The sequence below is a fragment of the Phaethon aethereus genome (genome assembly GCF_964289735.1).
Source record: "Phaethon aethereus genome assembly, chromosome: 4".
NCBI classification, from domain to species: Eukaryota; Metazoa; Chordata; class Aves; order Phaethontiformes; family Phaethontidae; genus Phaethon; species Phaethon aethereus.
Genome location: NC_138578.1, coordinates 1,892,464 through 1,904,461, shown reverse-complemented (window position 1 = coordinate 1,904,461; position 11,998 = coordinate 1,892,464). Strand labels below are relative to the sequence as shown.

Here is an 11,998-nt window from a genome sequence, read left to right as displayed (position 1 = left end):
TCTTACAGGTCTTTCCCAACCTTAATGACTCTGTGATCCCGTATCCCTTTATTTCATTTGTCGCTTCCCTTTGACCACGGCTTCAGCCCATCCGTGTTTTATCGCCGTAGCGTGGGCTGTTCTAGTTCGCCGGTTTGTCTTTGCACGGCGTAGCGCCGTGTGCCGCGGAGGTGTTATCTGCTTTCCTGGGTATATTTAGATCTTGTTCTCCTGCAAAAAACTGCCAAATTTGGGCTCCGGGGGTATTCCCGTCGTATTCCCAGCTGGGTTTGCCACCCTCCTGCCTCCCAAACCAGGGCCGCTTGTCCCGCAGCACCCCCAAAACTCAGCCGGTGCTCGTACGGGCGGGGGAGCTGGGTTTGGGGTACGGAGCGGGGAAGTTGGGGGTGCCCAGAGGCCCCACCTCGGGTGACGGGCTAGTGCCTCCAGCTAGCTGAACATCCCGATACCTGCAGAGAGCCACCTTTGGAGGCACTTGACGAGTGTTTCCACTGTTCTTGCTTAATTTTTTAGACCGTTAGCTCCCAGGACCGGAGCTGGGACCTCCCCCTCCCACCTGCAGGGCCGGGGCCGTGCCCCTTCGCAGCCCTCCCCACCGCCTCGGGGGTGCAGAAAGCCTGTCCAGCGGCAGCGAGGGTGCTTTAAGTCTTTATTGCGGCTGCAGGAAGGCATCGGCGGTGCTGCCGGCGGGCTCGGTGGCACCTTCCTCTCCCGGCGCAAGGAAACGCAGCCGCCCGCCGGGCGTCCTCGAGCCCCGTTCCCTCGTCTTCCCTTCCGACGTCACGCTTCCCTGCGTGCCCCGCGGAGCTCAGCCCCGGGCGCCTGGCCGTGACCCATTTCCCCAGCCCCATAACTACCCCCTCCATCCCTGCGCGACCGGAGAAGCCGGGGCCGACGCCGGGGCCGCTCACCTCCGGGCCGCTAGCCCAGCAGGCAGGAGCCGCCCTCGCACGCCTCTCCCAGCGCCGCGCTCACCTGCGGAGAAGGGGGAAAGAGGCGAGGGGCAGCCCCGGGCGCGGGGGCCGGCCGCCGGCGCGGCGGGGGGTGGTGGGGGGCCACGGCTTTACCTGGGAGGCGCAGTAGACGGGGGGCGAGTTGGGGGGGCAGCAGGTGGAGGCGAAGTCCGCTCGCTGCTCCACCAGCCGCCCCAGCAGCTCAGGGCCGGCCTCGGGCATCGTCCGCATCAAGCTCTCCCGCAGCCTGTGCCGGGGCACACGGGGACCTCACGCGGCCGTACGGCATTTTCGGGGGGAAGCACGCCCGGGTGGCAGCGGGAGCAGGGCTGGACGTCCCGCAAGGGGCGCGTTACGTGCTTCCCCGTATTTTGCCGCTGTGTCGGCTCGAAACCACGGGCTCCGTTTGTGTATCCTCAAAATTCGGGCCAAACTTCGACTGCATCCGCCGATGCAGTTTGGCGGAGGGGCAAAAGCTTACCTCTTCTTGAAGTCGAGGAAGTTTAACTCAGTGTACTGCCCGCAGAGCTGCTTGGCCTTTTCCAGGAAGGGGGGCAGCTCCGCGCCCATCCGCTGGCGCTGGGGGGCAGAGGGCGGCTGTGACCGGGCTGGGAAAAGCCTCTGCGGGGCTTTGGGGGATGCGGGGCCGGGGCCGGGTGAGCCAAGGGAGCCGTCCCCACCGCTCACCTTGCCGTCCAGGCAGGCAGAGGTGTCCTTGGCAGAGCAGCACTCCTCCCTGGCTGTTTCGCAGGCGTCGTAGAGCTTGCCGAGGAAGGCGTCGGGGACGCTGGTGTGCCTCCGCGCCAGCTCGAACAGGTACCTGGAGCCGGGGAAACGAGTCGCCGCGTGAGGTTTTATTATTGGTGCTGCTCGGCGTGGGATGGGGGCTGCTTTCCGCATCTCGGTGCAGCCCCGGGAAGGGGGGGGGGGGGCGATAGCCCTGAGGGAAGATACCCCGGTTACCCTAATAACAATCACACCATGTAACGAAGGTAAGGGGAGAAGGAAGGGTGGGCGACTCGGCGGGTACCGCTCACCTCTTGGCACGGCGAGCCCCCTCCTCGCCGCACAGCTGCTCGTTCGTCGGCCTCTGCGCCTCCGGCAGCTCAGGGGCGGGCGCCGGCGGCAAGGCCGAGACGCAGAAGTAGTTTTCCATGAGGTTTTTCCCAACGCAGCAGCCAGCAAACCTCTCGTCTCGGGCCGACAGCGCGCCGCAGGCTCTGGCCGCGTGCTCCGACAACTGCCGAGGGGCGAGCGGCGGGCGCGCGGGGCTGGGCCAGGCTGCCGACCCCCTCGCCGCGGCGGGGTTCGCTCCCTCGAGCCCCCGCCGTGACTCGGGAGGTGGTTTTGGGGTGGGCTCCCGGCTCCCTTACCTCCTTCTGCATGCAGTCCTCAGCCAGCGAGTCGCAGCACTGGGAAAACACCTCGGCAGCGTCCTCCGCCAGCGGGAGGAGGTCCTCGAAGGAAGCCCCGGGCACCTTCTGGGCAAGCGCGGCGAGGTAGCTGGGCCGGTACGAGGGGCTTAGGGAGCTCGGCTCCCACTTCCCCGGTCGGCAGCTCCCAGCGGGGCTTTTGCCGCGCGGAGGGGCGGGAGGGGGGTGACGGGGAGCCGCGGGGCTCCCTCCGCGGCCCGGGCGCGCGCGTGCTTGTCGCGCCCGGGTTAAAATCCGCCGTGGCGGCCGCCGCCCGCGAGCAGGGCCGGCAGCTTGACGCACGGGCGCGCTGCCAGCCGGGCCCGCCTGCGAGGGGAGGAAAGGCCGATTTCCCCCCTTTACCTGAAGGCGAATTTGTCCTTCCCGTACGCCGCGAAGCGGGCGCAGGCCCGGTTTGAGGTCAGGGTGAGGAGGGAGAGGGTTTTCCTCTCCAATTTCTGCCGCAGAAGGAAGACGGACGTGTCCTCGGAGGGAGACGCCAGCCGCCGCCAGCCGCCCCTCCTCGGGGCGCGGGGACGGGGACGCCCAGGGCCTCACCTCCTTCAGGAAGCAGGCGGTGGGCGCGGGGGAGATGCAGCAGGTGGAGACCATGGAGAGGAAGGTCCTGGTGGAGCCCAGGAGCAGGGGCAGGGGCGCCTGGCCGTAGCTGCTGGCGTACTCGTGCAGAAAGCTGGGGCAGAGGCGGGCTGAGGAGGCCCGGCACCCCGGCACCGGGCGCTCGGGTGCGGGAGACGCGGGGTTCGGGGGCAGGTGCCGGCCCCGCGCCGCCGGCTTATCGCCCCAAGCCGCCGAGCCTGGGGCCGGCGGCCCCGCTCTCCGGCCGCTCGCCCGGGCGACGGTGAGCCCCGGGCCCGGCCAGGGGTTATCGGCGAGACCGAGCGCCGTCCCCAGCCCGGCTTACCGGTCCGCGAAGTCCCTGGGGTCCCTCCGGAAGGCCTGGCAGAGCTCCTCGTCGGAGGGCGGGCGGTAGCGGGGCAGCTGCGGCGGCGGGTGCCGCAGGGCGGCCAGGCACAGCTTCCGCTCCAGCCCCTCCTGGGCGCAGCAGCCGGCCGTGCCGGGGTGGGCCGGGAAGGGCGAGCCCCCGCCGCAGGATTTGGCCGACAGAGCCGAGGACTGCGGGAGGGAGAAGGCGTTCGGCGCTGGGGGACCGTCCCGGCCCTCTGCCCCCTGTCCCCCCGCCCCCGGTTTTGGGGTCCCGTCGCCCGGTTTTGGTCAGCCTCACCCCGGCATCGTAGCAGGAGGGGTCGGCGCCTTCGGCGCAGCAGGTTTCGGCCAGGGAGACGATTTCGCGGACGAGGTGGCTGATCTCCTCGAAGGTGGCGTTGGAGAATTTCCTGCTGTTGGCGACGACGTTCCTGGCAGCAGGGAGCAAGGAGAGGGGGAGCTGGCGGCACCTTTCAGTCTCTCGAAAAAGAAACCCCAAAACCGGAACACCAGACTGCGGCAGCACCCCGCCGAACCGGCCAGCTGGAGGGGAGCCGCGGCGGGGCGCGGCAGCGTGCCGCTTAGGAAAGAGCCGGCAGAGACCCGGAGCGGGTCTCGGGCTGGGGGCTGCCCTCCCTTGGCAGGGGCTCACGTGCCGGCTCTCGCCGGGATCCCCCGTTCCTTGGGCGCCTAATTGCTTTGGAGGAGTTCAGCAACGAAGCGAACTTCGCTGCTGTTAAGAGCAATGGGAGCCCTCATTTGCAGGGGGTGAATAAATCTCCCCCGGTCTAAGATAATTCTTGGGGTTTTCTTGTTTTGTTTTGTTTTTGTTTTGTGTTTTTTTTTTTTTAATCTTGGCTTAGGTGCCGAGTGTCCTGCGAGGGCAAAGACGGCAGGAGGTACCTACAGGGTTCGGAATTCCTCCTTCCCCAGGGTCTTGAACTCCTGACAGACTTTGTCCCGGACATAAGCTTTACCTGTCGGCGCAGAAGAAGGAGGATTTGTGAGCAGGGTTTGTGCCGCGGCTCGCTCGGGCGCAGCCCGGCTGGTGGCCGGGGAGCCGGGACCGGGCGAGCCTGCGCCTGCTGGGGTTTGGGAGAAGGCCGGCTTTCGCAGTGAAAAGCCCGTTGGGTGGCAACGGAGCTCGTTGCCAGCAGTCATCTTCCTTGCAGAAAACATAAACCCCAAAGCAGCACGGCCCTGCTTGGTTGAGTCTCCTACGGGAAATAATTCAGGACTTAGGCTTTTTGCCAGAGAAAATGCTCGTTTTTGGGGAACTTGACCCCCCTCTTCTGCCCTCGCTTTCTTTTCCGCTGCCCGCCCCGGCAGCGGCGTGGCGACGAGGGATGCTACGCCACCGCGAAACGCGGTCCAAAGGCTGCGGGGCTCTTCCTTTGTTCACTTGAGGACTTCTATTTTTATTTTATTTTTTTCTTTAACACAGTTGCTTTTTTCCTCCAGCCAGACTCGGTGGAAGCCCCTGGGGAGAGGCTGGCAGGGTGCTGCAGACCAGCAAAGGCTGCTGCTGTGCTGCCGGGCGCGGAGAAGCACCTCTGGTACCCAGGCTGCGGCTCCAGCCCTGCAGCCAGCGGGAAAAGCCCTCCCTGTAGCCGGGAGAGCTATAGGATTTACCTATAGCCTTGGCCCCTCGTCCGAACAGAATGACGTGCCCGGTGTGGGTTTTTTGGGCAGGGTGCGGAGACTGTAAGGGCTGGGAGCTGTGGAGGTCAGGAGCGGAAATGGTGCTCGTGAAGGGGGCCAGAAAACCTCGTTTTCCCTTGCGAAGGGAAGCAGCCGAGCCCTGCGGCACCCGGCAGTGGAGACACCCCCGGCGACTCTCTCATCCCTGGAAAAACGCTATTGATTTTTGCTACAAGCCGCACTGGTTAGACTTTGGCATGGGCAGGGTAAATACTGATACCAGCATTTACTGGTATCGTAGCGCGGAGTGGGGTCACCTCCCCAAAACCGAGGGGTTACGTGCCGTTACACCGAGGGTCACGTTGCCTTAGAGGGATAGAAAGGCTGAAGGGGGCTTGGAGAGGCCGCTAGCACCACGAAAAAAGGGGAAGCCGTGGTAAAAGGCTATTTTCTTTCCTCGCAGGAACAGAGGCATTTTTCTTTTCACAAAGCGAGATGGGAGCTGTACGAGGGGCTTTCGCGGGGCTTTCTGGCAGGTGGACGATTCCCCGCGGAGCCGTGAAGGGAGCAAGGGTGGCACAGAGCACCGTTTGCACCCGGGCGGTGGGTTTTAGAGGGAAGTGGTGCTCGTGAAGGGGGTCGGAAAATCTCTTTTTCCCTTGCAAAGGAAAGACGCGGGGCCCCGCGACACGGCCCTCTCCGCCGACCCCAGCCCAGCCTCTTCCCCTCCCGGCTCCTCCAGCGTCGCCCCAGCAGGGGGTCCCGGGTACCGAAACGTCGTCCCACGCCTTCCCTTTCCTCTCTCGGAGTCCTGCCCGGCAATTTGGCGGTGGGCTGGGGAGAGGGGAGGCCACCCGCAGCCGAGGGACCCCAGCCCCGTCCCCGGGGAAGAGCAAAGCCCCGGGCACGTGATAAATTCCCTCACCTCGGTGCTCGGCGTGCGTGGCGGCTAAGAGCAGCAGCGGCAGCAGGGCCAGGGCTGCCGGCATGTTGGGGCTGGTGTCTCTCCTCTGGCCAAAAAGCAGCGCCGGGAAGCCCATCCCGAACTTTATATGGCGGTAGGGCTCGCGGCCGGGTGAACGATTAATCCCGGCGGCGGGGCAGAGGGCGAGCCCCCGTGGCCCGCCCCCCACAGCCGGGGTGCCAGCGCCTCCAAAACCGGACCGATTTTAATCATTAACTGGGCGAAACGGGGGCGCGTTGCCGTGGGACCTCAGGCAGGGTCTTCCCGCCCGCGACGGGCGCGACGCCGGTGACGAGGGGAGCCAGGGGAAGCATCCCCAGCGTCCCGCCAGCGCCAAGCCGCGTCCGGCCGGGCCGATAAACGGGTCCTCTGCGCCAGGAGGGAGCCGGCGCTTTTGGGGCGCAAGCACAGCCGAGCCTCCCGGGGCGCTGATGGGGCGGGGACAACGGCTCCGCAAGGCGACGGTGGCCCGACGCGGCGCCCCGCGCCGCCGTGACCGCGTCGCGCCGGCGCTGGGTCAGGGTGACTCCCGCCCGACGGCCGGGCGTCGTGCCCGACGGTTCGCCGCTCTCTGAGGGCGTGCGTCGCTTTTTCCCTCCCTCGGGCTGGCGGCGGTGCCCGGGAGCCCCCCGGGAGCTGCAGCCGAAGGGGTGTGGGGGGGGTGGCACTGGCAAGGGGCCGGGCCGGCGCTCGGGGCGGCAGAGCCACCGGGGTCGGGGGCAGCTTATTTCAGAAGGCACCTGTGGCCCGAGGGAGCTGCAAAATAAACATTTAGCCACCGCTGCCGCGGGTCAGCCGCGTTTGCTGGAGCGACCGGCTCCTCTCGGGTGGCTTCTCATGGGCGGACAGGCCGGCGACGCTCCGCGGGGGGGGTTAAGAGCTCCGTCGTGACGAGAGCAACCAAACCATCCCTTTTCCCAGGCCAGCATACAGAAGGTTTGCAACTCCTGGGGGCAAGCGGCCTTTGAGCTGGTTGCCGCTAGCCTCGGGCCACCCTCCAGGTCTGGGACCTGCGGGCTCGTTTCTTGGGCCAGTCCCGCAATAGCTGCGGGCGAGGGGTGGAAGATAATGGCGTGTAAAATCACCGCGGGGCCGGGGGACGGTTATAACAGCTCGGTCGCCGATGGAGCGGGACGGGAAGAGTTATCAGCCAGCCCTCCTGCCCGCGCCCCCGCCGAATTCGGCCCCTCCGGGATGGGAAGCTGCCTTCACCGCCCCGCTGCGCCCGAATCCCCCGGGGTTTGGGTTCTGCAAGGTGCCTCTGTAACACAATAAGGGGGGTGCGCGCTCACCTGTGCTCGGATGCTTCTGTAATATGCATGTGTGTGTGTATATATATATTTTACAGGAGATGTGCGCCTGTAACGTATGTCTGTAAGGCGCCCCATACACAAGATTTCCCCGCGCTCCAGCCTCACCTTCTCAGCAGGTGAAGGTAAGGAAGAATTAGAGAAGGGGAAACCCAAGCGAGCCTGAGAAACACGTCGGGAAATACCCGAGCGCAGACGTGCCCACCCCCGGAGAGCAATGGCACGCTGTGCGTTTGCCAGGACGGTGGTCCTGCCTCCCGTCCCCGCGCGGCAGCGGCTCGGGTCCTGCCCACCCGCTCACCCCACGCTGCGACCAGGGCAGGATTTCGGAGAGGTAGGTTTGGGGTGCTCTCCTGTCCCTTCGAACCGCTTGCACAGCAGCCCTCGTCAGGCACCATAATTAAGGAGACGCCAGGCTGGGTCCCATCGGGAGCATCCAGCCCCTGCCTCTGGGTCTCCTTCCCTGAAAAACCATCCCATGAGCGTGGGCAGCATCGCTGAACCCCCACGCCAGGGTGTTCAACACCGGGGGAACACCGGTGCTGGGAAATGCCGGCCGTGACCCTGGGAAGCTCAACTCCAGGGCACGCCCCGGAAAGCTGTACAGCATGGGCTAAAATTCCCACCCCCGCTGGGCGGGGGTCTCTGGCTTTGGGGAGGGGTGCAGCGGCGCCTACGAGCACTTCGCCTGAGGGTCTCCCCGCCACCCTGCGCTCACGGGGGTCGGTCCCGGTCGCAGCCGAACCGTGCCCAGGTACGTCTGTCCCAACGCCGTCCCCGATTTCTTCTGGGAGCGGCGCAGAGCTCCGCGGGGTCTCCTTAGAGCTGAGCTTTCCACTTACCCCCGAAAAACGAAAATTCAGCACCTTATTATCTTCTAGCGACCAAAGTCGAACCTGGACACAGGACAAAATCCAGCAGAAATGATCCTCACCGGCCCTACCTGGGGAGCGCGCCGAGAGGGAAGCAGGTCCGGAGGGATGGAAACCCCACCGCCACGCTCTGCCCCACACCCCAAATCTGCCCAGCCTCCGTGCGTGACGGGCTGCTTTTTTTTGCCAGGCAGGGGCTGGGGGGGGGTCAGTTTTGCTGCTTCAGCGGCCTCCCCCCCTGCCGTGGGGCTGGGCAGGGGGGTCTGCTGACCCCTTCCCTCCTCCTGCGCCGCTGCCTTTTATTGTTGGGCTTTTTTTGTTTATTCCGTTTAGTTTTTCTATGTTTTCCTTTTTTGCCCTTTTTCTATGTTTTCCTTTTTGCCCTTTTTCTTCCTTCTCGCTCCCTGCTCGGCTCCCAGCAGCAGCGGGGGCAGCCCCACAGCTGCGGGCGCTCCCGGCCGAGGGGGAAGGACCCAGCCCCGGGGCGGGCCGGGCAGGGGCCTGGGGGGCAGCCGGGCCGCGGGCCGGGCTGCGGGGGCGGCTCCGCTCCCTCGCCCGGGGCTGCCCGCACCCCGGCAGCTGGTGGCCGCGGGGGCGGCCGGTGCCCAGCGCCGGCCGGGGGGGTCCCCGTGCTCGTGCCGGCCGTGGGGAGCCCCCTCGCCCCGCCGCGGAGCCGCAGCTGCCGGCCCGGCCGCGCCGGCGGGTGGAGCGGGGGGCGAGTGGGGCCGCGGGCTGCGGCCGGACCGGGACGGGGGCACAAACTCGCGTGGCTTCGCGGGTCGGGCTCGGCGCCGGCGCCGCGTGAGCGGCCGCGCGGAGACAGACGCGTTCCCCGCCCGGCCCGGGGGGACGCGAGTCTCGGGAGGCCCCGCGAGCCGCCGCTTGTCCCGCGGCGCCCTGTGGCCACGGGGGGGGAAGGCGTCGCCGCGCTCCCCTCCCCGCTCCCTCCTCCCGTGGCGACGCCGGCCCTCGCGCTGTCGCCGTCACAGGTGACGCCCTAAATGTCAGCGCGAGCCGCAGCACTGCCCCTCGGCCGCGAGCGCACGGGGGGAAAAGCCGTGCGGGGGGAGAGCGGCGCCTCCTCACCCCGCCCCCACGCGCGCGGCGGCGTCACGAGCGAGCTGTGGCTGCGGACGGGAGTTTCTCTCTCCCCCGCGGGTGCGCCTGACCCTGCGACATCGATGACGCCACGGGCCGGGGGCCGAGCGGGCGGGCGGCAGGACCCGGGGCGGCGCCCGGAGCCTAGCACGGCCGTGGGCGGGGCCCGGAGCCTAGCACGGCCGTGGGCGGGGCCCACCGCGGAAGTGGGCGGGGCCGGGGGATGAAGCTCGCGGCGCCGGAGCCCGCCGCCCCCGGCCGAGCGGCCCCGGCCCGTTCTCTAACGCCGCCGGGGCTCTCGGGCCCGGCGCCACCCGCAGGGTTCGGGAGCCGGGTTCGGGGCGCCGAGCCGGGAGCCAGGCCAGGGCTGCCAGGGCCGGGCCCGCGGGGGACCGAGGCTCGGCGGGGCCGGGAGCGGGAACCCAGCCCCGGCCGGGGGCGGCGGAGCCGAGAGCGAATCCCGCGTCCCCGGGCCTTGCCGGCGGCTGCGGGGGGTCCGGAACAGAGCCCGGGCCCGGCGGGGGAGCGGGGCACCGGGCCGGTGTGTGGCGCCCGGGACACAGCCCGGGCCCGGCGCGCTGCAGCCCCGGCGGCTGGTTCTGGGGCTCGCAGGCAGCGACGGGCCGCGGCGGGGTGTGGGGCTGGGCCCCACGGCGCTGAGGCCGCTGCACGAGTCCGTCGTGGGAGCAGAGACCCGGCCCTGCCGGCTTGGGGGTCGCAGGCCCCGGGCCCAGCTCTGCCAGGCCGGGCTCGGGGCCCGGCTCCCTCGGTCGGCACCGGGCTCAGAGTCGCCCAGCCCCGCGTCCCGGAGCGGCAACTGCGGCTCGCTGGGCCCCGCTGCGCCCGAGGAACGGAGCCCAGGCCCTGCCTGCCTGGGCTGGAAACCGGCGCAGAACCAGAGACCAGGGGCTGCAGTTTGGGGGCTCGAAGTGAAGGACGGAGCCCCGCGTCGTGTAGCCCTGGAACCAGGCTCGTGTGGCCGTCAGAAACAGGGACCCTGTCCCGTGTTCTGGGGGCTCGAAACCCGGGTTCATCTGGCCAAGGTTACAGCCGAGAGCCAGTCCTGCATGTGGGGCGTGAAAACAGAGACCCAGAGACCCAGACTTGCGTTTTGGGGCCTCGACACGAGGTTCATGTGGCAGATGCCCGGCTCAGAACCAGAGACCAAGTCCTGCAGCTCAAAACCAGAGGCCGAGTCCTGCGTGCTGGGGACTCGAACAAGGCTCATGTGGCCAGGTTTGGGGCTCGCACAGAGAGACTAAAAGTCCTGCATTTTGGGGGGTCACACAACCACATAAGAAACAGACACGAAGTGCTGAGTTTGGAGGGGCTTGAAACCCCAGGTCGCCTGCCCAGTGTTACAGCTGAGAAACAGAGACCCAGTCCTGTGTTGGGGGGGGGAGCTCAATTTGGAAACTGAAAGTAAGTAAGTAAGTAAGTGCTGCGTTTTGGGGGCTTAACACAAGGCTGATGTGGCCAGGTTTAGGGCTCCAAAACAGACATTATGTGCTGCATTTTGGAGTTGTGACACTGGGCTCATTTGGCCAATCTGGGGGCTCTAAAACAGAGACTAAAAGTGCTGCGTTTGGGGGGCTGGGAACAAGGCTCGTGTGGCCAGGCTTCCAGCTCGGTGAGTAAGTAAGTAAGTAAGTAAGTGCTGTGTTTTGGAGTCCTGCAGCCAGGCTCATCTGGCCAGTTTGAGGGGCTCGACACAAGGCTCATGTGGCCAGACTTAGGGCTCAGAAACAGAGACTAAAAGTCCTGCGTTTTGGAGTTGTGACACTGGGCTCATGTTGGGTGCTTGAAACCAGGCTCACAAAGGGAGACTAAAAGTTTTGGGGGCTCAAGTGGACAGGTTCCAGCTTAGAGAAAGAGAGTAAAGTGAAGTGCTGCGTTTTGAAGTCTTGCAACCAGGCTCATGTGGCCAGTTTGGGGGCTCAGAAACAGAGACTAAGTGCTGTGTGTTTGGGCCTCAACACCCGGCTCATCTGGCCAGTGCTTGCAGCCAAGACACTGAGACAAAGAAGTCCTGCATTTGGGGGGGCTCAACACAAGGCTGATATGGCCAGATTCCAGGCTCAAAAACAGAGAGAGACCAAGTGCTGTGTTTCAGAGTTGTGACACCAGGCTCATGTGGCCAGTTTGGGGGTTGAGAAGCAGAGAACAAGAAGTGCTGCGTTTTGGTGGCTTGAAATGAGGCTCATGTGGCCAGGCTTCCAGCTCCGAAACAGAGACCAAGTGCTGCATTTTGGAGTTGCGACACGGGGCTCATTAGGGGCTCAGAAACAGAGACTAAGAAGTCCTCTATCGCGGGGACTCGGGACCAGGCTCACAAAGAGAGACCAAGTGCTGCGTTTTGGGGGCTGGGAAGGAGGCTCACGCGGGCAGGCTTCCAGCTCAGAAACAGAGACTAAGTCAGGCCTGTGTTCTCAGCCCCTGAATCCCAGCTGGGTCCCGCACTTTGCCCTCAGAAGCAGAGACCCAGAGCTGCGTGTTCGGGGCCTGTGCAGCAGGGCTCACCCGGCCAGCGCTGCGGCCGAGAGCGCCCCGGGGTGTGCTGGGGGCTCGAGCCAGGGCTCCCCGGCCGGCTTTAGGGCTCCCAGACCAAGCCCCGCCTGCAGGGGCTGGAAGCAGAGCCCCGGCCCCGCATGTTGTGGGGCTGGAGCCGGGCTCACAGCGCCCGTGGTCAGGCTGGGGGAGCAAGACCGAGCCCTGAGTCGGGGCCCGCGGCAGAGCCCAGCCCCGGGGCTGGGGAGGAGCCCGTGGCTGTGCCGGGACAGACGGCAGCGACCGGAGCCTCCGC

General features: G+C 66.6%; 1 protein-coding gene across 1 annotated transcript; it reads right to left on the bottom strand.

The window, feature by feature from the left end:
- Positions 1–921: 921 nt before the first annotated feature.
- GC (GC vitamin D binding protein) lies at positions 922–6,006 on the bottom strand (the record flags this gene model as incomplete). Its single annotated transcript, XM_081998748.1, is given in 13 exon segments — positions 922–1,008; positions 1,010–1,054; positions 1,056–1,200; positions 1,435–1,532; positions 1,641–1,773; positions 1,991–2,193; positions 2,327–2,456; positions 2,729–2,823; positions 2,924–3,056; positions 3,288–3,499; positions 3,609–3,741; positions 4,218–4,287; positions 5,877–6,006. Coding segments are annotated over 13 exon segments (1,599 nt in total). The 5' UTR covers positions 5,992–6,006.
- Between the last annotated feature and the right edge of the window lie 5,992 nt (positions 6,007–11,998).